Genomic DNA, 27,689 nt, shown 5'->3' with positions numbered 1-27,689 from the left:
CAATCACTGGTGCAAACTCAGCTCGTAACCTAGTCGAGAAATCATCCCACGTCATCGTATCAACGACATCATCACAAACCACACGTCCTACCTCCTCCCACCAATCTCGTGCTCTGTCCTTCAAAATACAGGAGGCAAGGTCTATATCACCTCTCATCATTTTGTTTTTGTCACACAGCAACTATTTCACCTACCCATGTTTTACCCAACACATTTTGTAGATATAAAATACATATACATTTTAAATCATTTAAAACATGTATAAAAATCTTTCACCCAGCACAGACGACAAGTATACAGACAATATGCACACATAGCACGTAATTTATATTAAATACTTCATATCTATGTGTAAGATGAAAGGGACTATACACTCACTTGATAAGGTGGTGACTCGGTACTCGAACATCGCTTCGTTTACTTTAAAATAATTTCCTTCGACGAAACCTAGTATTATTACCACTAGATTTTAGTCTAATATTTACCGTGACTAATTATTAGTCTTATTATTATTATTATTATATAAGCGTTTAAACAATATTTTCCAACCACTATGTACAGACAGGTGCCAGACATAAAACACCGGAGGGCAGGATCATTTTGGCATATAACACTGTTGAAATCCAACAACTCGGGCGGCCCTTCAAACCGGATTCCCCGTACCGCGAGTGGTTAAAAAGATACTATAACCCATAATAATAGCTCAAATAATTATTATAAGGTCCTAATAACGTTACTATATTTAAATAAAAGCTATATTAAAAATTAGGTAGGCGTCTCTTACCTACGAGGGGGTTTGGCTAGAAGCCTCAATCTGTTGGGGCAGAACTTCCGAGCCGAAAGCTCTTCTTCTCGGAGCCGTCGAGCGCTCCAGGGCTTTCTTCTAGCGCTAGGGGAGTTTTAGGAGGTTTAGAGAGAGAGAGCAGAGAGACAAGGGTGGAGGTGTGAAGAAATGAGGGTGGAAGGGGTTGTATTTATAGGGTGAAATATGGCTGAAATTAGTGCCACATGTCACCATCTAGTGACAAGCCTTGGGGAGAAAGCAATGGCCAAGATTGTGCCACATCACCCCTTTTACAGCAGCACCCTGCCGACTTCTAAACCCCGTAACTTTCACATACAAGCTCCGTTTTCGACGTTCTTTATATCCACGCGTAGGTAAAAATAAGATCTACAACTTTTATTTTGACTCCGTCGGCTAATTCTCGACCGATCTTAAATTTAACAGTACGAGGAGATTATATTGTTAAATGTCCGCGTAAAATTCATAACTTCTACATACGGACTCCGTTTTCGTCTGTCTTTTTACCGTTGAGTTCCTATTAATGAGATCTTCAACTCTCATTTAGGTCGCGTAGGCCAAAAACCGCTCGATCTAAAATTCGAGTTTCGGGTCGTGTACTGTTATGCCAAATCTTAGAAAATTCATAACTTCCTCATACGAAATCAGATTTGGGTGTTCTTTTTTTGTACGTTCTTGATTTAACATATACTATAACTTTTGTTTAGATTTATAAGGTTAAAAATTCATCCATCATAAATTCACTATTTACGTCTCCCGGTGTCGTGCCGGTTTTGCCGAAAAACTTCGACTAGCCATAACTTCTTTGTTATAACTCGGATTTCGGCGTTCTTTATATGTACGGAACCCTTGTAACATATACTATGACTTGGTTAAGATTATTCATTTTAAATAATCTTCTATTAAAAAGTCATTTTTGACGCTTATCGTCTCTAAATTGACTAGCCCGAATCTAAGGGCGTTACACATGACTATTGTTTTTATTCAAGTATTAAGTTGACAAATCGAATCATTATACAATGAATAATGAGTAATCAATATGGTGCTTAGATAAAAGGTGTTTTCATTTACACTCAAAGTGTTGGGGCCATATAGGATTAGTATTATTCTTGTGTTTCACTTTGCATGTCTTGACTTCCAGAATAACTAGGTCATTCTTACCGAATAACTAAGTTATTCAAACCATCCGCAGTCGATAATACGTTGGAAGTAGGTATTAAGGCAAGACTGTCATGAATTGGGTTTGTAGATGTCTAAAGTGTTTAGACATAGCAAAAGGTTGTTGCAACATTCATGAGTGCTCCTGGAATGAGATTCAAGTATTGGATTAAACCCACGCTCATTTGAATCACTTCATGGATTTTATCACGAGTGAATCATGAGACGATAATATCTTATATTCTTCAAACCTAGAGATATGAGTTGTTGACTATGAGTTGGTTATACATTGATTGAACGAAAACGCATTGGTAACTCGATGTTATAAAACGTGCCTTTGTGTATAATTCAACAAGTAGTTAGTACAAACATATGAGTCAAAGTTTATCCATTCCTTTTACCCTTAAAGGGATAAAAGCGATATCTGTGGGCCCCTCGATGATTTAGTGATGACACCCTAAGTGCTTGGCCAAGCCTGGACTGATTTGATTTGTTCAATTAGTCGGTCGTCATAAATCGAAAATCAGGAAACAACAAATGGACAGAGAGAATGATTATAATCCATGTCTCAGTCCATATGATATCTAGAATGGAGGAATATATGATCACTTATCTAATGGACGCGTCAGTGATTTGTTCAGAGTTCGACGGCAGCTTTTAAGAGCTACGATTGTTGGTCGGGTTATGAAGTCGTACTTGCAATAATAGTTATTAGACTTATCCAAGTGGGAAACTGTTGGATTAGTGTCTAAGTCCATAACTATAATTGGTATATACTTGACCCGACCCGGCATGGTCCATTTGGGTTGCATGGCATCGGAACAATTTGGATAGACCTTTTGTGAGAAGAGCATATTTGTGACATATTAATATATTATAAGTTCTAATATATTAATATGAAATCATATTATTTAATTAGTGTTGATCAAGAAGTAATTTGGAATTAATTTGGTGATCAAAAGAGACTAATTAAATATATGAGGATTGATTGTGTAAATCATTCATTCTTATATATCTGGGCTTATGATCTATGATTCCTTATGTTGGATTTAACCCATGTGGTGACCCATGGATACTCCATGGAGGTTAAAACCCATGGAGCATAAGGAATTGGTAAAGTCATGGGTTACATGGTGTAACCCTGATGAGCACACTATATAAAGACCCCATTGGTTGGTGAAATCGGCACTAGTGCATACACAAGAGGGCAAGCCGATTTCTATGAGTCAAGTATCCTCTCTCATGGTTATTCCAAGATGTTCATGATGTTGTGTGAACCATTTGAGGTGTCACACTTGAGGCACTAGGCTCTTAAGCTTCATGGAATCAAGCTACAACAAAGAGGTATGTATTCTATCGAGTTTGGATATCCTGTTACATATGAGTGTATGCTAGTTAGGGTAATACCTTGAGATCCAAGGTATTTAGGGTTGCATGTACACCATAGGAGTGTTAGAATGCTCAAAACCCAACATAAAGACCCAGCCCGACTGAGAGCGGAAATTATCCCTATCAGTCTGAAAGCTAGTGTCACTATACCCCATCACTCTCAAGTCATCACTCCCACCGAAGTTAAGGACCCAGTCCTTTGTCCTTCGCAGGTACTTGAGAATGTTCTTTACCGCAGTCCAGTGAGCTCTGCCAGGGTTCCCCTGATATCTGCTGACCATGCTCAAAGCAAAGGCCACATCAGGGCGAGTACAAGTCATAGCATACATGATCGAGCCTACAGCAGAAGCATATGGTAATCGACTCATCTCAGCTATCTCAGCCTCTGTACTCGGACTCTGAGTCTTACTCAGTTCGGCATTGCTCTGGATCGGTAAATCTCCTTTCTTGGAATTCTGCATGTTGAACCTCTTCAACACCTTATCCAAGTAAGTACTCTGACTAAGTCCAATTAGTCTTTTACTCCTATCTCTCAATATCCTTATCCCTAGGATATAGGCAGCTTCTCCAAGGTCATTCATAGCGAAACACTTCCCAAGCTAGGACTTAACCTCCTGCAAGGTTAGGATGTCATTTCCTATGAGTAGTACGTCATCCACATACAGTACCAAAAAGCTGACTATACTTCTACTAGCTCTGACATATACACATGACTCATCCTCGCTTCTCGAAAAACCAAACTCTTTGACTTTCTCATCAAAACAAAGATTCCAGCTGCGAGATGCTTGTTTCAATCCATACATAGATTTCTCAAGCTTACACACTCTATCAGGGTACTTTGCATTGACAAAACCCTCTGGCTGACTCATGTAAACATCCTCAGCCAACTTTCCATTAAGGAAAGCGGTTTTGACATCCATTTGACATATTTCATAATCATGAAATGCAGCAATGGCCAGCATAACTCTAATAGATTTAATCTTCGCTACTAGCGAGAAGGTTTCATCATAGTCAACTCTCGGAGTTCGAGTGAAGCCCTTCGCGACCAGTCGCGCCTTGTAAGTGTGTACCTTCCCATCCATGTCGGTCTTCTTCTTGAAGATCCATTTGCACCCGACTGTCTTACGACCCGGTACATTGTCAACCAAGTTCCAAACTTGATTGTCATACATGGATTGGATCTCGTTGTCCATAGCCTCTTTCCATTTAGCAGACTTAGGGCCTGCCATGGCTTCCCTATAGTTGTTAGGTTCATCCAGATTTACCAGTGTACTATCACTGAAAAATGTATCACCTTCCGCAGTAATATGGAAACCATAATAATGCTCAGGTGCATTCCTAACTCTAGTGGAACGTCTTAGAGGTACGGGCTCATCAGTTGATTCAACAGGAGTTTCCTCCTCAGGTTGATTGCTAGGGTTTGAGGTTCCTTCACCGCTTGACTCTTGAAGCTCTTCAAGGTCAATTTGCCTCCCACTATTTCCTTGGCTTATGACTTCTCTCTCGCGAAATACTCATCTCCTTGCCACAAAGACCACATTATCACTGGGTCTGTAGAAGAGGTAACCAAAGGATTTTTGTGGGTAGCCGATGAAAATACACCGCTCACTTCGAGGTTCGAGCTTGTCGTGAGTCTCGCGCCTCACGAAAGCCTCGCAACCCCAAATCTTGATGTGGTCTAAAGTGGGAACTTTCCCAGTCCACATCTCGTGAGGTGTTTTGGCAACCTTCTTGGTAGGGACTAGATTAAGGATATGGGCGACAGTCTCTAAGGCATACCCCCAAAATGAGATTGGTAACGAAGCTCGACTCATCATGTAATGAACCATGTCCAACAAAGTTCGATTGCGCCTCTCAGCCACACCATTCAGCTGTGGTGTCCTGGGAGGTGTCGATTGTGAAACAATTCCACATTCCTGAAGATAGTCAAGGAACTTTGTACTAAGATACTCATCACCTCGATCGGATCGAAGCATCTTAATGTTCCTGCCTAGCTGATTCTCAACTTCCTGTTTAAACTCTTTGAACTTTTCAAAGGTTTCTGACTTATGCTTGATTAAGTAGATATAGCCATATCTACTATAATCATCAGTAAAAGTCACATAGAAGCGGTTAGCATCCCTTGTGGCGGTTTTGAAGGGCCCACACACATCTGTGTGTATGAGATCCAACAAACCCTCACCCCTTGCACAAGTACCAGTGAAGGGTGACTTTGTCATTTTTCCAAGTAAACAAGACTCGCAACTATCATCTGACTTTAAGTCAAATGACTCCAAGACTCCAGCCTTCTGGAGTTAGCCTATGAGCTTCTTGTTGACATGTCCAAGACGACAATGCCACAAGTATGCCTTATCCAAACTAGTGGAAGAATCAATATGCAATGCACTATTTCCTAAGTTGTCTACAATCGACACAGTTTCATATACACCATTACAAGGTAACGCTTTAAAATAAAGAACACCATTATAAAAAGCATTAATACCACCACATTCATTATCAAATGAAAAAGTAAATCCTTGTTTGTACAAACCATGAAAAGAAATAATATTTCTCGCCATTTCAGACGAGTAACAGCATTTATTCAAGTCTAATATTAATCCACTACTAAGCAATAAAGAATAAACTTCGAACTTGGTAACAGGTGAAACTTTCCTATTCCCCATGATCAAGTTTATCTTCCCGTGCTCCACATCCTCACTTCTTTTGAGGCCCTGCAAATCAGAACAAATGTGAATTCCACACCCTGTATCAAGGACCCAAGAATTAGTATGTGGTGAGTTATTAGACAATATAGTGTAAATACCTGCATGGGTGGGTTTCACTTTCCCATCCTTAAGATCCTGCAAGTACTTGGGGCAGCATCGCTTCCAGTGTCCCTTTTCCTGACAATAGAAGCATTGTGCATCCTTCGGGTTGGAAGAGGGAGTAGCAGAACCACCTTTGGTTCCACTCGAAGAGGAGCCATCAAGAGACTTTCCCTTGGTACCCTTCGAAGAGGCCTTCCTCTTTTTCCCTTTACCTTGCCCGATTGCCAGAACAGGGGCAGTGGTATGAGTAGAAACAACATTTTCCCCTTTGAGGTTGCTTTCAGCAGTCCTCAAAAGTCCATGAAGCTTGCTCAAGGTGACTTCCTCCTTGTTCATATGATAAGTCATGCGAAACTGATCATAACATGGAGGTAAGGAGTGTAGAATGATATCTATAGCCAACTACTCATCAAATTTCACATTCAGCTTGAGCAGAGGGTCCACGAACCTTTGCATTTTCTGTAAGTGGCCCGTGATAGACTCTCCATCCTTCATTTTAGTTATTATCATGGAGGCGATTATTTCATACCGCTCTTGACGAGCACTCTGATGGTACCTTTCCATCAGATCCTGATGCATCTCAAAAGGGTAGAAGTCCTCATAGGACTTTTGGAGTTCAGGTGTCATAGTGGCAAGCATGATACAAGCTACATTGGTGGCATCTTTCTCATGTGCCCTAAAATCAGCAACCTCCTGTGGAGTAGCAGACGACTCATCAAGTTCCTTAAGCTCATTATCAAGGACATATTCCTTGTCCTCATAGCGTGTGACCATTTTGATGTTCCTAATTCAGTCATTGAAATTAGTTCCATCAAAAATGACCCTCCCACAAAGGTTCATGAGAGAGAAGGAGCCGGTAGGGTTTGAGCCTGAAGCATTGTTGGAAGACATCTGAAAAGGAAGAAAGACAAGTTTAGATTAGATAAAGAGTCCTTAATAAGACACCCAAATGTAATATTAAGTCTAGGACCCAACACAATATTTTATAACTTAGAAGAGGGATGCCGTAATCCAAGCTGTAAAATATTTGAAGGTATGTGAATGACGATTCACCAATTTCCACCATGAAAACGAAATGTAAATAGGTTTTAAATGAACTGAAATTCCTAGATTCTTTTGAGATTCATTGAACTTTTCAATGACATGTTTAAATCTCGATTGTGCCCTCTCAAGTTTGTGACTGGGATGCCGAGGATCACAAACAATGTGTGAATAACCATGCAAATTAACTTGGTACCCTTAATTTTATCACCTAATCGATGTGTCGGTTAACCACACGCGCTCCACCAATCTATGATAAACATTAAGTTACCCTTTTCCACTCTTACTAGTCCATGTTAGTGTGTCGGTTAACCACACACGCTTCACTAACGACTTGGTAAGGTACAAAGTGTAACTTCATGGGGTTAGCTGTCGGTTAACCACACACGCTTCACATTTTCCTAAAGTAACTAAGATTAGGAATTTATAAAAGGTTTAGTTACTTTATATTTATCATTATACTTTTAATGAGAATTATAGTCTTTGTCCTACCCGTTCGGCTAACGACCCTCCACCAGTCAAGGAAGCGGTGGGTGAGAGTGGACACCCATTAAGCTGCCATTTTATAGGCAACAACCTTATACCCCCTTATAGACCGGCTTCGTGAATGAGGCCTACTAACGGTAAGACCGACTTAATCTTATATATATATATATATATATATATATATATATATATATATATAAACTTATAATATTATAAAGTATAAGGGTTGAATTCTAAACTTTTAAAATTCTAGGGATTGGAATTAAAGTGTGTGTGAGACTTTACAAATTCCAAAACTTGAGGGCAAGTTTTGAAACTATTCAAAACCTTTCATTTCTATAACTTATGAGTTTTAATGGTTTTAAAGAAAAGACTTTTGGAATTCCATAACTTGAGGACAAGTTATGGAGTCCATTAATTGCATTTAGATCAAGAATTACACTAACAAACAATTTGCAAATAATTCCTATGATCTACCAAAACTCATAAGCATGAACATTCATATCAACAATTTTCAAGAATCATATAAACACATATAAAACTTGAAACTTTGATAATAATCTTTGAAAATGGATTAGCATAATCATTACCACATCAAAAACATATTTTATAAGTCCAAAACAGTTTAGGGTAATGATTCTAGTCCATTTCCAACATTAAAACTCGAATTTCTGCACTCAAGGCCTCCTACTCGCCGAGTGCAAGAACCTACTCGACGAGTAGGATGATTTTACACTTGGACTCGTCGAGTCCCCCCATGGAGTCGGCGAGTTCACTGAATAGTGAGCAGAATTTCGACATTTTCAAGCAATTTGCATCAAGTATAAAGAAAACAAGCCTAGGCTCTGATACCACTGAAGGTTTTGAGCATTTTAACACTCCTATGGTGTGCATGCAACCCTAGAAACCTTGGATCTATGTTTTCTTTATTATACATGCAAATATTCATTTTTCCAAGGTTCATCCTAACTAGCATGTGAATGGGGTATATGTAATATAAAAACTAGTAGAATGACATACCTTTTCTTGTGGTTGATTTCTTGGAGCTTTAAGAGCCTAGCACCAATGATGTGAATGCCTCAAGTGGAATCACAAATCACCACAACAACTTGGAAAACTTGAGAGAATATGAAGCACTTCTAGAAATTCGGCTATGCTCTCTTATCTCACACACTAGTGTCAATTTCAAGTGCCAATGACTCCTTTATATAGTATGGTGGATTAGGGTTACATCCATGTAAACCCTAATACCCATGACCTTTCATTTCCATAGGATCCATGGGTTAAAAGCTTCATGGATTATCCATGGACTTCCATGCAAACTTAGCCCATCCTAAATGAACATTGGCCCATTCTATAAGAGTCCATATCTAATTAGTTTCTTTTGATCACTAAATTAATTCCAAATTAATTCTTGATCAATACTAATTAAATAATATGATTTCATATTAATATATTATAGCTTATAATATATTAATAAATCATAAATATACTATTCTCAAAAGACTATCCATACAAATTGTTCTGGTGAAGTGCAACCCAAATGGACCATGCCGGGTCGGGTCAAGTACATACCAAATATAGTTATGAACTTAGACACCTTATCCAACAGTACTTATAATATTTGTTTGAGAACTTTGTGAATAAAAATACTCCCCTTCTGCACATGGATGTAGGTCACCTTGACCGAACCAAGTAAATATTGTGTCTTTGTGTTCTTTTGATTTCGTGTGTTATCCACATTACTTCTTAACAAAAGTCATTAAAGCTTGGCAAGTAACATCAGATTTGTTCTGATTTTTTACTAGTAACACGACATGAAGTAACTTTGTATTTTGAACTTTTTGTTTAAACTAAACATTAAACGCTCGTATTACCAAACAAATCTTTTTGTTTAAATATTTTTTTTGTTAAAAGTTAAAAAAACAATTAAAAACTCATTGCCAAACATGCCTAAACATCCAACTTAAACCGTTTAATCATAATAATTTGATTTTTTATAAATTATTTTTTAAGTTTTCTCAGTAAATAATAGTAATTATTTACTAAGTTAAAAGAGAACTACATACACCATACACCAGTAGTGAACTATTTAGATAGTGTATTGTTACAAAATCAACAAACTATATATATTGATAAAGTAGTAAAATAATTACATTTAATTAAGAGATAAACTAGTAAAGACAAAACTATTAATTTTTTTAGTACTGCTATATTTTCAATAAGTGTCCAACTTAAACCGATTAATTTATAATAATTTGACAACATTACAACATAATCCCGTAATAGTAAATTATCTACAAGATATATTAATCAAAAGTGAAACCGTTTAGAAAGTGTACATGTAGAAAGATAAATCTACATTTCTTTTTATATATTTTTCTTATTCTTTTTAAACGACCACATGTATCATACAAGTGTATAAAAATATAATTATTTTTATTAAATGTGACATATGTTATAATTTAAGATGAATAGGAAAATATGTAAAAAGAAAATGTAGAAGGATATTTAATTTTTTAATATAGAAAATCAACAAATTATATATGTAAATGTGTAGAGATAATATATTTTTGTTTTAAAATTTTTTATTAATATAATTTACAAATGATTCACTAGTATTAAATTATATAAAAATGTTGAGTGCATTACTGAAAAATTTAAACTATTTATCATCTAATAATTTAAATAAGTTATTTTTATGAATAAAACAACTAAATATATATAAAAGGAAAATCAATTAGATTAATGAGACACATAAAGAATATATATATTGAGAAAGGGTTTTTTTCGTGCACCCCACAATTCCCATTTATATCCCACTTTTTGTTTTTTTGTTTTTTTAATATTTTTAATAAATACATATTATTATTATTATTATTATTATTATTATTATTATTATTATTATTATTATTAAAATATTCGTTCGGACTATTTTTGTGTTATTTTTTTCATTCAGACTAAGACTATCACTATGTTATTTTTTCCGTTCAGACTATCTATGTATTATTTTTCCGTTCGAATTATCCCCATGTTATTTTTTTTTATTCCGATTACCCTTGTGTTATTTTTATGTTCCGACTATCTCTGTGTTATTTTCTGTTTAGACTATTCGTATATTATTTTTTTCCGTTTGGATTTTTTTTTCATTCAGACTATTAAAGAGACATCAAATCAAATCAATTATTTTAAAATAGTAATAATAGTAATATTAATAATAATTATAGAAATAATAATAATAATAATAATAATAATAATAATAATAATAATAATAAAACAAAAAAACAAAACGAAAAACAACAAAAATCTAAAATGGAAAATGACTTAAAAAGGTAACAATGTTTCAAAAACATACAAAAAACACCATTATTCTTTTTTTAGTGAAAAAAATATCATTTTACCGGGTATAGTAGGTTAGCCAGTTAAAAGATTTATGGGAATATACATGGCCTTCCCCTTCGTTCTTTCCCCAAAATCTAGGGTTTCTTTCCTTCTCCTTCTTATTCGTTCGTTCATCCTTTCCACAGAATCACCACAATGGATTCCAACTTGACACTCGAAGTCAATCATACAGGTTCTTTTGTCCCCAAACCGATTGTGTATTTCAATCCAGTAAAAGTGGTTGTTAGCAATGTCGATTTCAGAACATGAGTTTCATGGAGTTCATCTCGTATGTGAAGAAGTTGGTCAAGGATGGAAGAATCAGTGTCTACTATTGTCTTCCACAACGTTCACTGAGAGATAGGTTGAGAGCCTTGGAATATGAAAATGATTATGTACGTTTTCTTGATGTTGGATATGAGAATGGGGGAATGATCAATTTATACATTGATCACAGTCAGGAGATAGTTATGGAGTGGATTGAAGAAGAGATAGCTGAAGATGGATCGATAGATGGTAATACGGATGATGATGATGATGATGATGATGATGATGATGTAGACTCTGAGCTTTCAGATAATGAGTTTGTGGAGCATGAACCTGATGATGAAGTAATACGAATACAACCATCTGATGATCCTTTCATTAGAATAAAAATTTTCAGGCCTCCAAGAGTTGTAGATGATAAGAAAGATGATAAGAAAGACGTCAAGAAAGATCTTCATAAGTATCCAGTTCATGATCCTAACAAAAAATGGGATATAATGGTTCCAGTCTTAGGTATGAAATTTTGTGATCGTTATGAACTAAAGCATTTGTTAAGTGATTATGTTGTTGCTAATGGGTATAAATTGTGGTATGAAAAAAATGATTAAACTAGATTGTTAGTTAGATGTTGCAAAGGTGAAGAGAAGTCTAAATGCCCTTTTAGGTTATGGGCAACTTGGATGAGTAAAGAAAGATCATTTCAGATTAAGTCCTTAATCTCTAAACACAACTGTTATAGGGCCTTCAATTTAGGTGTAATGGTCACATATAGTTGGATTAGAAAACAGTTAATGGAAACCATAATATTGTTGGGTTTTGAGCATTCTAACACTCCTAAGTGTACATGCAACCCTAAATACCTTGGATCTATGTTTTCTCTATTATACATGCAAATATGATTATCCAAGGTATTATCCTAACTAGCATACCAAAACATTGATACTAGGATACTAAAATGGATAGAATACATACCTTGTTGTTGTTGCTTGACTCCATGAAGCTTGAGAGCCTAGTGCCCCAAGTGTGACACCTCAAATGGTTCACACAACATCATGAACTCTTGGAATAACCATGAGAAGAAGACATACATGTTCAAACTGGCTAGCCCTCAAAATATGTATCACTAGTGCCAATTTCTTGAACTAAAGGGGTTCTTATATAGTGTGGCTATTAGGGTTACACCATGTAACTCATGACTTTACCCATTCCTTATGCTCCATGGGTTTTAACCTCCATGGAGTATCCATGGATCACCTCATGGGTTAAACCCAACATAAAGGAATCTTGGATCATAAGCCCACATATATAAGAATGAATGATTTACACAATCAATCCCCATATATTTAATTAGTCTCTTTTTGATCACTAAATTAAGTCCAAATTAATTCTTGATCAATACTAATTAAATAACATGATTTCATATTAATATATTAGGACTTATAATATATTAATATGTCACAAAATGTCTTTTCCTCATAAACGGTCTATCCAAATGTTCCGATGCCATGCAACCCAAATGGACCATGCCGAGTCGGGTCAAGTACATACCAATTATAGTTATGGACTTAGACACTAATCCAACAGTCTCCCACTTGGATAAGTCTAAAACTATTATTGCGTATGACCTCAGGAACCAACTGGCAATCGTAGCTCTCAAAAGCCGCTGTCGAACTCTGACCTTGTAGATGAACTCTGACCTTTGTCAATGACTTGTCCATTAGATAAGGGATCATATATTCCTCCATTCTAGATATCATATGGACTGAGACATGGATTATAATCATTCTCTCTGTCCATTTGTTGTTTCCCGATTTCCGATTTATGACGATTGACTAATTGAACAAATCAAATCAGTCCAGGCCCGGCCGAGCACTTACATTTGTCATCACCAAATCATCGAGGGGCCCACAGATATCGCTTTTATCCCGAAGGTAAAAGGAATGGATAAACTTCGACTCATATGGCTTGTTCTACTACTTGTTGAATCATACACAAAGGCACGTTTTATAACACCGAGTTACCGAATGCGTTTTCGTGCAATCAATGTACAACCAACTCATAGTAATAACTCATATCTCTAGGTTTGAAGAATATAAGATATTATCGTCTCATGATCACCCGTGATAAAATCCATGAAGTGATTCCAATGAGCGCGGGTTGAATCCAATACTCAGAACTTATGAGCACTCATGAGTGTTGTAGCCCCTTGTCCAACATCTTAGACCTCTACAAGCCAACCCATGACAGTCTTGATTCATATCTACTTCCAACATATGACCGACTGTGGATAGTTTGAATAACTTAGTCAATCAGGAAGAACGACCTAGTTATTCTGGAAGTCAAAACATGCAAAGTGAAACACAAAATAATACTAATCCTATATGGCCCCAACACTTTGAGTGTAAATAAAACATCTTTTATCTAAGCACCATATTGATTACTCATTATTCATGTTTCGATTAATCAACTTAATACTTGAATTGAAACAATAGTCATGCCATGCTCCAAGCATGCACACTATGTTTTCTAAACACTAGTCATGCCATACACCAAGTATGCATACTATGTTTGTCTATGATCTTCACTTTGTGAATTTGATCATTTGAACATAACTCCAATGATCCTCTTTCACAGTCCCAAATCCTTTTTGTAAATGTAAGAACACCAAATTCTTGTCATTTACCGTAATCTTGTTAGATTCTAAACTTATATGCAATGATCCTCTTGTAATGAATATGCACACAAGTCACAAAGACTTGGCAACAGACATTACAAGGTGTTCCAATGGAAAGCAATTCCATGGAAGTGAAGTCTCAAATTCAAAGTACATTCCTTTGAACATCCTTCTTGCATTAAGTTCTTTAATCTTACACTTATTCAAATAATAACTTCCACCTATGGAAACAATTCCATATTCCCATTTTGACCATCACTTTGAACAAGAGTTGCCTCTTTTCAGAATATGTCAACATGGTCCTTCCAAAATTAACACTATACTTCCAATTGTCCTTGAGCAACCAATCTTTGGTAAACCTTAGATTGTCCTTGACAATTGTTTAATCCTTTTAGTCATATCCAGTTCTAGACCTTTTCCCTTCTTAATGCCCCAGGCATTTGGAAAATTTTAGAAAGGATGAATATAGCACATGAAATCGATCCTATATCCGAAGCATATGGGACTCGAGTCATGATGTCTCACATAAAGACTAAACCAGTCTTTTGCTATAACATTTCCATTTCTATTTGCCAAGTTCTCATAATTCAGATTATGAAAAGGGATGCCGTAATCATAATCGAATTTTAGAACGCAAATAATGGACCCATATATAGAATTTCCTTATGTTGAGCCATTCCAACATGAAATTCATATATATATCCTTGACTAAATACGATTAAAACCTCAATCTAAGCTTTTAGAATTGAAATGAAGTATAATTTTCTCTCCCTTAATTATAGCAAAACAACTTTTTCAACCCTTGCAGCCTCACGAATTGAAACTTTTGTTTTTCTATAATTAACATTGCTAACTTGCAACCTTTATCATAATTATCATGCTCCCACTAACATGATGATTATTAGCATAACACTTATGCTCCCACTAGCTTTGACATGTAATCAGAAATCAGCTGGACTTCTAGAAATCAATACTTTATTAACTTTCTTACCAAAGTTCAGATTTCTGATACTAGATTGCTTTGATAAAACTTTATCAATATCATACACCTTATCTTAAATAGCTCACAGGTGTGTCTAAACAATTTTAAGAACTATGAAAAGGGATGCCGTAATCATAGCCTCGATTGTTTAGACCTTTACCGCTTCTCACAAGTCCATGTTAGTGTGTCGGTTAACCACACACGCTCCACTAACGACTTTGAGAATGCAAATATCACAATTGCTATCTAGCTAACATCTACTTAGTGAAAGTGTTTCCTCACCATCATTTTCATGAATCGGAGAGAAACCTTATGACACTTAGATTTTATGGTGTATGAGTTCCTATCCATATGAATTTTGTCAAAACCATAATCACAACACAAGGATAATGACAAATTCAAACTCATATGGACTGAACTCAATCTTAATTTCTTGCCATTTGGCAGCTCAAGGGCCTGCCATTGCTTCCAAGTAGCTATGCAACCAATTGAGAACTCTAAGAACTCATATGCAAAGCCAACTATAATTGGAATGGACACAGAAATAGTCAACACGATAGGTTATAAACCTCAAGTCGTGTGCTAGTGAAGAACTTTAGGTTTTATTCTTGATTAGTTCTTGAGACTTTCAAGACCTTTAAGACTCCCACTGTCCTCTTGACATATAAGACTCTCTTGTCAAATATTCAAGAGATAGTGTGGATTCTAATCAAGACAAACACTTCACACAATTGGCCTTAGTTGGTCTTTGTTTTATCCAAAACATCACAACTTACCAATTTCAAATGTACAAGAGTAGAAAACTCTTACTCTTACATTTGACAAGTGTTTTAAACCTTCTTTAAGACATGTCACTCAAGTTACAATCTTAGAGTATAACTATAAAAATTGTTTTTGGAACGAAGTATAAATCATCTTCTTGATTTAACCACTTCAACAATTCATAGCTCCTCTTCTTAGCTACCAGAATGCACTTAGAGGATGAATTGTGATAAGGTCTCTTAATCATTAAGATGATTATATAACATGATACTAAAGTACTCTCCCATCTTTTCAGATTTGAGAAACTTTTATCTTTCTGCCTAAGTTGATTCTTCTTATTCGCTCTGCCATACATTGAAACCTGTTCCAATGTCTCAGAATTACACTTAAGCTTGTAAGTATAGCCATATTTACTGAATTTTAGTAAATAATGACGAATAGTCTTAACGATTATTTGTGGTGGGCTTGATCAGTGCACAAGAATGTGTACTCGATCCTTTACTTGACTCACACATCCATGTGAACAAGTAGTTAGTCTTAATTTTTCCAATGCTTGAAAGTTCTTATTCATCATGCTATACAACTTGCATGATTCCAAGTTTCTATCCAACTGAAACTTAGGTGATGAGAATCTTTCCTTATTTGGTAAATTTAGACACTACCACAAATGAAATAATCAAATTCATATTTCCACTCTTGCTCTTAATGGAATCTTATAAGCAACAAAAAATTTCACAAATGCCATTGTAAGGATATTTTAAAATAAATAAAATCAAAAATTTTTTCTTTTATTTTAAAACTTTGCGGAAAAACTATCCTTACAATGCAAAAGCACATGAAAACTTTGTTGTTTATTTATTCCTAAGCAATATATCATAACTCTTAAGAAGTAGCTCAAGAATCCGATCTTCAAACTATGCGATAGAAATCCATCTATGCGATCAGATTCAACATATTCTTTCTTTAAGTTTCTTCACTTTTTCTTTGATTCTTAAAACATCAACATGTGACCCAGTCACATCATGTATCAAGAATCTCAGAATAGAAACTTAGTAGAGTTAGATAGTGGACTTTACCCGAAGTAGAGTCAAACTTATTGACTTTAACATCCTTAGGTAAATTTGGCAGCTTCGCAACCAATGCCCCTTTCTTTGGCAATGGACCATTGATAATGGGACTATCTCAGACTTAGCATCTCTCTTTACCATTTGGTCAACCGAGTTGACTATGGGCGATCCCTTTCCATTGGGAAAAGAGAGCTTTACTGGATATCCAACGTCATCATTGTCAATGTCCATAAAGTTTTAGGAAGTTGATCTTAGCAAATAGATAAGATCATTAAGGGTCTTGTCATAGTCTGTTTCATAGGAGTCCCAAAGGAACTCACTATGTGACTTAGAAAGTGATTGATCATCAGCTTCCTCTAGACTTTGACACCCAACTCTCCCGGCTTGTCAATATGTGACTACATCTCCAAGATGTGATCACACATAGACCTTTGCTTGCCAATAGGGCTTGAGTGACCTTAAACTTTTCAGGAACTTGTGGGTTAGGGAGAATAATTGGAGGAGGTGAAAGAGGTATGATTTCCATAGGACATCATCTTCATTTAGGAAAGTTTGTTTCAAGAGATTTGGGAAGATCATAGATGTCTGAACTTAGACATCTTTTGGGAGATATTCAAGTTAGTTGATTTAGAGTCCTTAATATAACACCTAATATGAAATATTAAGGCTAGGACCCAACAACCTATTTATAACTGGAAGAGGGATGTCGTAATCCAAGTTATAAAATAGTTGAAGGTAGGTAAATGACGATTTACCAATTTCCACCATGAAAAACGAAATATAATTAAGTTTTAATTGGATTTGAAACTCCTAGATCTTTTGAGATACATTGAACTTTCAATGGCATGTTTGAATCTCGATTGTGCCCTCTCAAGTTTGTGACTGGGATGCCGAGGATCACAAACAAGGTGTGAATAACCATACAAATTGACTTGGTACCCTCAACAATATTACCTAATCGATGTGCCGGTTAACCACACACGCTCCACCGATCTATAATAAAGTTAAGTTACCCTTTGCCACTCTTACTAGTCCATGTTAGTGTGCCGGTTAACCACACACGCTCCACTAACGACTTGGTAAGGTACAAAGTGTAATTTTATGGGCTAGCACCAAATTCACATTTTCCTAAGTAACTAAGATTGGGAATTTACAAGTGTTTAGTTACTTAGTATTTATCATTAATACTTTTAATGAAGGGAGAATTATAGTCTTTGTCCTACCCGTTCGGCTAACGACCCTCCACCAGTCAAGGAAGCGGTGGGTGAGAGTGGACACCCATTAAACTGCCATTTTATAGGCAGTAACCTTATACCCCCCTTATAGACCGACTTCGTGAATGAGGCCTACTAACGGTAAGATTGACTTTATCTTATACATATCTATATAATTAAAATTATAATAATAGTATAAGGGTTTGAATTTTAAATTTTAAAATTCTAAGGGCTAACTTGGAATTAAAGTATTCATAAGTGAAACTTTTCAAATTCCAAAACTTGAGGGCAAGTTTTGAAACTATTCAAAACTAATTAATTCCATAACTTATGTGTTTAAATTAGTTTTAATTAAAAAACTCTTCAAGTTCCATAACTTGAGGACAAGTTATGGAAGACTTTAAACTAATAAAAGAATGTAACTTTTCTTTATTTTGTAATTTATGGAATTAACTAAGGTTACACATTTTATTACTTAATGAAGTGACTCTTGAACCTCCATAACTTGAGGACAAGACTCTTCATTTTTTGTAACCATTGCCAACTTTTATGAGTTTTATGAAACTTAAATGTGACTTTTCATATAACTTGAGGACAAGTTACAAAAACACATTTTAGAATCAACTCTTAGATTAAAATGGATTGAAAACACATAATCAATTAACTTTTCTATTAATCTAAGCAACTCATAAGAACAAGATAATTCAAATCAAACTTTTTCATGTAATTAGCCTAATCACTAAACTAATACAAAACATGAATCTATTGACAATTATCTTTGAAATTGGATTAGTATGAACATTACCACATCAAAAACAAGTTTATAAGTTCAAAAACAGCTTATGGTAATGTTCCTAGTCCATTTCTAGCCAAAAAACGCAAAAATATGCTGTCTGGGGCTCCTACTCGTCGAGTGTATCAACCTACTCGCCGAATAGGATGATTTTCTTCATGTACTCGGCGATTTCATCAGTGGACTCGGCGAGTACAGCGCCCAGAATGCCCGAAATTCGACTTTTTCAGCATTTTTCAGCAATTTGCATCAAGTATAATTGAAAACAAGCCTAGGCTCTGATACCACTGTTGGGTTTTGAGCATTCTAACACTCCTAAGTGTACATGCAACCCTAAATACCTTGGATCTATGTTTTCTCTATTATACATGCAAATATGATTATCCAAGGTATTATCCTAACTAGCATACCAAAACATTGATACTAGGATACTAAAATGGATAGAATACATACCTTGTTGTTGTTGCTTGACTCCATGAAGCTTGAGAGCCTAGTGCCCCAAGTGTGACACCTCAAATGGTTCACACAACATCATGAACTCTTGGAATAACCATGAGAAGAAGACATACATGTTCAAATTGGCTAGCCCTCAAAATATGTATCACTAGTGCCAATTTCTTGAACTAAAGGGGTTCTTATATAGTGTGGCTATTAGGGTTACACCATGTAACTCATGACTTTACCCATTCCTTATGCTCCATGGGTTTTAACCTCCATGGAGTATCCATGGATCACCTCATGGGTTAAACCCAACATAAAGGAATCTTGGATCATAAGCCCACATATATAAGAATGAATGATTTACACAATCAATCCCCATATATTTAATTAGTCTCTTTTTGATCACTAAATTAAGTCCAAATTAATTCTTGATCAATACTAATTAAATAACATGATTTCATAGTAATATATTAGGACTTATAATATATTAATATGTCACAAAATGTCTTTTCCTCATAAACGGTCTATCCAAATGTTCCGATGCCATGCAACCCAAATGGACCATGCCGAGTCGGGTCAAGTACATACCAATTATAGTTATGGACTTAGACACTAATCCAACAAATATATAATCCAAGAATAAGTTATAGGAAAATTGCAGCAGCAGTCCTTAGAGATTTTAATCTAAAAGTTAGTTTTGGTCAGTGTAGAAATGCCAAAAAAATTGCAATGGATGAGATAGAAGGGAGTTTGGTGGCACACTATGAAAAGCTCAGGAGTTATGGTTTGTAGCTATTGAGGACTAATCCAAGTTCCACTGTGAAATTGGATGTGGATATCATGCCTGATTCTACAGTCCATTTTTCAAAGATGTATATGTGCTTGAAGGCTGTGAAGGATGGTTGGATTGAGGGGTGTAGAATAGTGATTAGTGTAGTTGGATGTTTTTTAAAGGGACTTTGTAGAGGTGAGGTACTTTCAGCTGTTGGTTGGGATGCTAATAACCAAATGTATCCTCTGGCATGGGTTGTTGTTGCAGTTGAAAATAAGGCAACTTGGAAATGGTGTTTGGATCTATTGCTTGAAGACATTGATATGGGACAAGGCAGAGGACTAACCATCATCTCTGACCAACACAAGGTAGTCAACTGTTTTTTAATAATACTATTTATATTTTATTTTTAATTTATAATGACATTCAGATGTTACTTAATAGGGACTGATTGAGGCAATTAAGGAAAGAGTGCCAGAATGTGAGCATAGACAATGTGCTAGGCATGTCTATGCCAACTTCAAGAGAAAATTCTCAGGAGCTGAATACAAGGAACTTTTTTGGGGTGCTGCCAAGGCCACAACCACCACAAAATTTGAAGATATCATGAATGAGATCAAATTAATTGACATAAATGCCTATGAACACCTTATGGAAAAAAAACAAACACATGGTCCAGGGCATTTTTTAAGGAAGATAGTGGTAGTGATGCCATTGGAAATGGTATATTAGAGTCATTTAATGCAACCATTGTGGAAGCTAGAAAAAAAAACCAATAATAGCAATGTTGGAAGATATTAGAGTGTATGTCATGGAAATGATGTTTACTCAGAAAAGGAAGGGCCTGAAGTGGAACTTGGAGATTTGTCCCTCAATTAGAAGGAAAATTGAGGACATGAAGAAAGTACAGAGGTATATAACTATATTTAAACATAATATATATATATATATATATATATATATATATATATATATATATATATATATATATATATATATATATTAATACAAACTTATATGTTACATTTCATAACAAGTTTGGGGGAGTAACTCCAAGTGGTTTTCATCAATATGAGAGTAGGTGATTGAATGAGGTGTATGCAATTGACTTACATAAAAGAACCTGTGGATGCAGATCATGGCAGCTGACAAGCATACCATGTGTCCATGTTATTTCTGTAATCTTGTGCTTGAATGGAAATATAGAGGAGTATGTAGAGGTGGATGATGAACAAGTGGTTGGTGAACAAATGGTGAATCCTGGAAATCAGCATATGGTTGCTCCTACTTTGAAAAAGGAAAAGTGTGGTCCTTCTTATAGGAACACAAAACTTGGGTTGAGGAGGAAAGTGGTGACCAAGGATGATACAGGGGGAAGTCTTGAAAATCCTCTCACAATCTAAGAGCAGTGTTGGGGACAACTTTTGTTAAGGGCATCTTTTGTTAGGGAATCTTTTGTTGGGCACATCTTTATATAACTTGTTTGTATTTATGCCAAAAACTGATGTAGACACATGTGGTTAGGTGTAATGTATGTGTCTTTTTTAATATTCTATTGGCATGTAATGTATGTGGTCCCACTTTGGTAATGTATGTGTCCTTTTGTTATTTGAAAACTGGATTATTGCTGGACTTATTAATTCCATTCCAATATATGTGGTTCAACTTTTTTAATGTATGTGGTCCCATGAATCATTAATTCCATTCCAGTGTGAAGAATCAATATTAACCAGGAATCACTAATTCCATTCCAGTATGAAGAATCAATATTAACCAGGAATCATTAATTCCATTCCATTCCAAGAATCACTGATTCCATTCCAGTGTGAGCACTCAATTCTATTTAGGAATCATTGGTCCCATTCCTTTATCAAAACTAATTTTATTTCCATAAAACATTGATTCCATTCCAATACAAGACTTTTAATTAACCAAACTTTCAAAGTACATTACGAAAGTCATTACATTATAATTTTCAAAGTACATTCTCCAATCTTACATTTCATTTTAGTATAACATACATAACAAACATAACAAACATAACAAAAAACAACAACATACAACATTTGAGATCATAATATTTCCTACTTAATTTATCCAAGTCTTTTCTGAAACTCATTGATTCTTTATCTGCCTTCACCTTACGAGTCCAAAAATTATTTTCCAATATTGATATCTTCACTTAAGTGTTGTCTTGTTTTATTAGTTTTTCATCTTGATCGACCCATTCCCAGAAATCACATTTCTTCTTCTTCTTATCCTCCATATACATAATAAAATTCACATAAGAAATTAATTTTGTAAGAGAAGTAGATGATAGATGATATAACCACTTAGCAGTGAGTTACGACATACTCTGAACTTTCTGCCCGAATTATCAGCCGTAGTCGAGGTCCAAACTTAGGAAGGATTCTCACAGTGACAATGGTGAACATAATCAATTGTACTCCTACTCTTGGATATGCTTGAATTTGACTTAGAATAATTTGATGAACTTGAAGATGCCATAGAAGCCGTATTAAAAGTGAAGGGGCAGAAGGAGATGAAGAAGGGGGATGGAGATGGAGATGGAGAATGAACCCTAATTTGGTGGTTGAAGGTTATTAAAGCACGTTTAATATTTGACCTGAGGTAATCGGTTACCTCAAGTCACCATAAAAGGTTATTTGTACTTTGTTGGTGTTTTTTGTACAAAATCTTCATTTTAATGATATTTTTTTCACTAAAAAAAATAATGGTGTTTTTTGTATATTTTTGAAACCTTGTTACATTTTAAAGTCATTTTCCTATCTAAAATATGTGAAATTAAAATGAGTTTTAAAGAGGACATAAGGACAAAAGGAGAAGTATGTGGAGAAATGCCATGGATGAAGGAGGATTACGTACGTATTGATAATATTTTTCCAGAAACTTGGGCCCCAATCAAAATTCGAATTTAGCCCAATTTAAACCTGATAATAACATATTTCCCGAAACTTAGGCCCAATCAGGATATCAGATCAAATCAATTAACTGTCATCTTTCCCCCCTTAATAAAAACCTAAAATTGCCGGAATCGCCGACGCAACTCGGAAGAGCATTCTCCCTCCATTCTCCTACGGCCATCATCTGCCTTTTCACTCTTTCAGGTGCCGTATTGCACATCTCTCTCTGCTCTCTTGTACTATTTATTGCTGCATTATTGAATACAAAAAAATTCGATGTATTTTTCTGTGTTTTGTTGCAGATCTGTAATTTTGGCATTTGGTCGTAAATTTTTTTGTTAAAGTTTTATAACAATCTGTAATTTCAAATGTCTTATCGTGCAGTTTTGGTTATACTTGGATTTGTGATTTGCTAATCTGCGAGATAAGAAAATGGCGTCGAAATTTTGGAGTAATCAGGTTTGTTTGCCACTGGATAGTGATTTTTCTGTCAATGATTTTCATTCGTGAATCAAAAGCTTAATAAAGAAACAGTCTCATTGTTGCGTTCGTGTAGTTGTTGAAATTTTGATAATGTGATCTCATTACTTTATATTTCAACAGGGAGATAGTGACACTGAAGATGAAGTTACTGATTCAGAACAGGATGATGTTAACGAGGGGCAAGAAGCTGCTATCAGTGCCCCTGGCGCTAACAAATATCTTGACAATAGTGATAGTGATAGTGAAGACGGAGATAGTCATAAGCGTGTTATCAAATCTGCAAAGGACAAACGGTTTGAGGAGTTGTCTGCAACTATTGATCAGATGAAGAATGCAATGAAGATTAACGACTGGGTGAGTCTTCAAGAGAGCTTCGACAAGATCAACAGGCAGCTAGAAAAAGTCATGAGAGTTACAGAATCTGATAAGGTCCCTAACAACTATGTCAAAGCTTTAGTCATGTTAGAAGACTTCTTGAATCAAGCCATGGCTAACAAGGAGGCAAAGAAGAAGATGAGTAGTAGCAACGCCAAGGCTTTGAATTCAATGAAGCAGAAACTTAAGAAGAACAATAAGCAGTATGAGGAGTTGATTAATAAGTGTAGAGAGACACCCGAAAGCTTTGAAGATCAAGAGGATGTAGAAGATGTGTCTGAGGAAGAAGATGAAGATGAATCCGGTTCTGAGATTGATGACCCAACAAATGCAGAATCAGAATCAGAATCTGGGGACGATGAAGATGAAGAAGAGGAAGAAGATGAACCTGGTTGGGAGAAAAAGATGAATAAGAAAGATAAGTTAATGGAGAAACAGTTCAAAGATCCAAACCAAGTCACTTGGGATACAGTCAACAAAAAGTTTAAAGAAATCGTTGCAGCTCGTGGAAGAAAAGGAACAGGAAGACTCGAACTTGTTGAGCAGTTGACTTTCTTGACCAGGGTAGCTAAAACCCCTGCACAAAAGCTTGAAATCCTATTCAGTGTTGTATCTGCACAATTCGATGTCAACCCAGGTTTGAGTGGACACATGCCAATAAATGTATGGAAGAAATGTGTCCAAAATCTTCTAGTAAACCTCGATATTCTAGCTCAATATCCAAACATTCTAGTTGATGATTCAGTTGAACCTGAAGAAAACGAGACCCAAAAAGGAACAGACTTTGATGGGACTATTCGTATATGGGGTAACCTTGCAGCCTTTCTTGAAAAAGTAGATGTTGAATTCTTTAAAAGCTTACAATGCATTGATCCACATACACGTGAGTATGTTGAAAGACTCCAAGATGAGCCTTTGTTTTTTGTTCTTGCTCAAAACATTGGTGAGTATTTAGAACGTGTTGGGGATCACAAAGCTTCAGCTAAAGTAGGATTAAGAGTTGTTGAACTTGTTTATTACAAACCACAAGAAGTATATGATGCTATGCGAAAACTCTCCGAACAAGATTTAGAGAATGAAGAACCAAAAGCTATGGGTCAGGGTCCAATTTCATTTGTGAGAACTCCTGAAATTGTGTCAAGAAAGCCGAGTTTTCCTGAAAGTAGTAGGGAATTGATGGATTCATGTGTTTCTCATATTTATAAACATGGAGATGAAAGGACGAAAGCGCGTGCGATGTTATGTGATATTTACCATCATGCCATTTTGGATGAGTTTTCAATTGCAAGAGATTTGTTGCTTATGAGTCACTTGCAGGATAATGTTCAACACATGGATATTTCAACTCAGATATTGTTTAATAGATCCATGGCTCAACTTGGGCTTTGTGCATTTAGAGCTGGACTTATTGCTGAAGGGCATGGATGTCTTTCTGAATTGTACTCTGGTGGGAGAGTCAAAGAATTGCTTGCTCAAGGTGTCTCTCAAAGTCGCTATCATGAGAAGACTCCTGAACAGGTAATTTCTCTACAGTTTCTCCATTTGTGATCTCATTTATTCTAGAGTAAATTACATTTTTGGTCCCTGTGCTTAGATGTTTTTTTAGTTTGTTCTCAAAACAAATCTTTTTCTTTTTTGGACTTTATTTCACAGCTTTACAATCAAATGTAACTAACTAGGGTTTTAAGCCCGTCAGTTGTGGCAAGAGGGACAATTTCTGTAATTTTGTTACACAGGGACCATTTTTTAATTTTGTCTTACACATAGGGACCATTTCAGTAATTTCGTCTTGCACAGGGACTATTTCTGTAACTTTGTTACACATGACCATTTCTGGAACTTTGTTACACAGGGACCATTTCTGTAACTTTCTCTCAATAGGGACCAATTCTGTAACTTTGTCTATTTCTTACAGAGGGACCATTTCTGCAATTTTGTCTTATATGGGGATCATTTCCATAATTTGTTTACAAAAGGGACCATTTCTGTAATTTTTTCTCACAATGGGACCCTTTCCATCAATTTGTCTATTAGAAAACTACAAGGACCAAAACTGCAAAAAAGAAAGATAAAATACAGTAGCTTAAGAACAGATGCAAACATTTTGGTAAATGTTATATAGGTGATGCCATTGAATGCATGTAAAATGACAATTTTGCCCTTACACAGGAACGTCTTGAAAGGAGAAGACAGATGCCATACCACATGCACATCAACCTGGAGCTTCTAGAAGCCGTGCACTTAATCTGCGCGATGCTTCTAGAAGTCCCAAACATGGCGGCCAACACCCACGACGCCCGCCGGAAAGTCATAAGCAAAACCCTCCGCCGCCTGCTGGAAGTCAGCGAGCGGCAGACATTCACCGGACCACCAGAAAACGTGCGGGACCACGTCATGGCAGCCACACGGGCCCTCACAAAAGGCGACTTCCAAAAATCATTTGATGTCATCAACTCCCTTGATGTCTGGCGGCTCCTTAAAAACCGCAAAAACGTTCTAGAAATGTTACAAGACAAAATCAAAGAAGAAGCTTTACGGACGTATCTTTTCACCTACTCTTCGTGTTATGAAACCCTAAAACTTGACCAGCTATCGGAGATGTTTGACCTTTCGAGTGGTCAAACTCGTTGTACAGTCAGCAAAATGATGATTAACGATGAGCTGCGTGCCAGCTGGGATCAGCCGAGTGAGTGTATTGTGTTCCATGAGGTGGATCATAGTAGGGTTCAGGGTTTGGCGTTTCAGTTTATTGAGAAGGTGGCGGTGTTGGCGGAGAGTAACGAGAGGGCGGTGGAGGTGAGGTTGGGTGGCGGTGGGTTGGAGGGTTTGCCGGCGAGGAGGCGGGAGGGGCAGGACTATGTGGCGGTTGCTGGTGGTGCTAAGTGGGAAGGGAATGTGGGGTATGGTGGAAGGGCGGGGTATGGCGGTGGTGGGAGGGTGTTTGGGCCGGGACAGGGGTATCAAAGGAATCAATCGAGAGGTGGGAGTGGGTATCAGGGGTCAAGGTATAATGATGGTGGTTATGGTGGGGGAGGGGGGCGCAGTTCGGTGGTTAGAGGTGGTCAGATGGATGGGTCTACTCGTATGGTGAGTCTGAATAGGGGCATTCGTGCTTAAGGAATATTCTTTTGGCTTTGAGATTTTGATCGCAGTTTTGTTTTTGGGTGGAAGAACTCGTGGGTTTTAGATGTTTTATGGATTCTGTTTCCCATTTTGAATGTTATGGAAAATGTAATGTTATCTTTCTTCTTTAGTTGCCTGCCGTTGATCATCGATTCTTCATGTCTATGGAAACGGAAACTCTACTATATTTAAATTTTGCATTTAAGATTCCATGACATGGTTTCTCATTCCGAATGTTTATAGAAATGCCATTTTTTGCTTTATTTATTTATTTATTTTTATTTTTATTTTTGTTATTTTATAATTGTTGCTCGAGACTTTTTTCTTGGTATAGATACATGTTAGGTGTGTTTGTTTCAACTTACCAGTCAAAATGTTCTATAATACATTCATTAATACTACTTTATCTGTATAGTAATCTAAACTATTAGCCTTTTTAGACATGTCTATACATCTCGCAGTTCCTTCAATTTTTCAGTTATATGTGCTACTCATAATGGGTTCTTTTAGTCGCATTTGGTATCCTATTAAACAACGTTTTACCGCAAATCTACCTCAACATCCTTGTTTCTACTAATTTCATCTTCCTCTCGTGGATTTTAGTCAGCCAATATTCAAATTCATACAATGTCGCACACGTAACAATTATCCTATAAACTTTCTCCAATTTAATTAACCAGATGCTACCCTTCACTTTAACCAATGGGTGACTCTACTTCCACTCTTCCTCCCATATGGACCATAAACA

The 27,689-nt window shown here is 36.2% G+C and overlaps 2 protein-coding genes across 2 annotated transcripts; both read left to right on the top strand.

Moving 5' to 3' along the window:
* The first annotated feature begins 20,134 nt into the window (after positions 1-20,134).
* On the top strand, positions 20,135-21,439 carry LOC145131150 (uncharacterized). The gene is made up of 4 exons (XM_079065878.1): positions 20,135-20,404; positions 20,481-20,759; positions 20,869-20,948; positions 21,172-21,439. Exons 1-4 carry the CDS (start codon positions 20,135-20,137, stop codon positions 21,437-21,439), a joined length of 897 nt encoding a protein of 298 aa, XP_078922004.1.
* Positions 21,440-23,032: 1,593 nt separating this feature from the next.
* On the top strand, positions 23,033-27,204 carry LOC145129843 (eukaryotic translation initiation factor 3 subunit C-like). The gene is made up of 4 exons (XM_079064658.1): positions 23,033-23,164; positions 23,345-23,419; positions 23,564-25,336; positions 25,988-27,204. The coding sequence occupies exons 2-4, from the start codon at positions 23,393-23,395 to the stop codon at positions 26,933-26,935; spliced, it is 2,748 nt and encodes a 915-aa protein (XP_078920784.1). The 5' UTR covers positions 23,033-23,164; positions 23,345-23,392; the 3' UTR covers positions 26,936-27,204.
* Positions 27,205-27,689: the final 485 nt, after the last annotated feature.

This window comes from Lactuca virosa, chromosome 8 (genome assembly GCF_052849685.1).
Source record: "Lactuca virosa cultivar CGN04683 chromosome 8, Lactuca_virosa_CGN04683_v6, whole genome shotgun sequence".
Lineage (NCBI taxonomy): Eukaryota > Viridiplantae > Streptophyta > Magnoliopsida > Asterales > Asteraceae > Lactuca > Lactuca virosa.
This window is presented reverse-complemented; position numbering and strand designations above follow the sequence as displayed.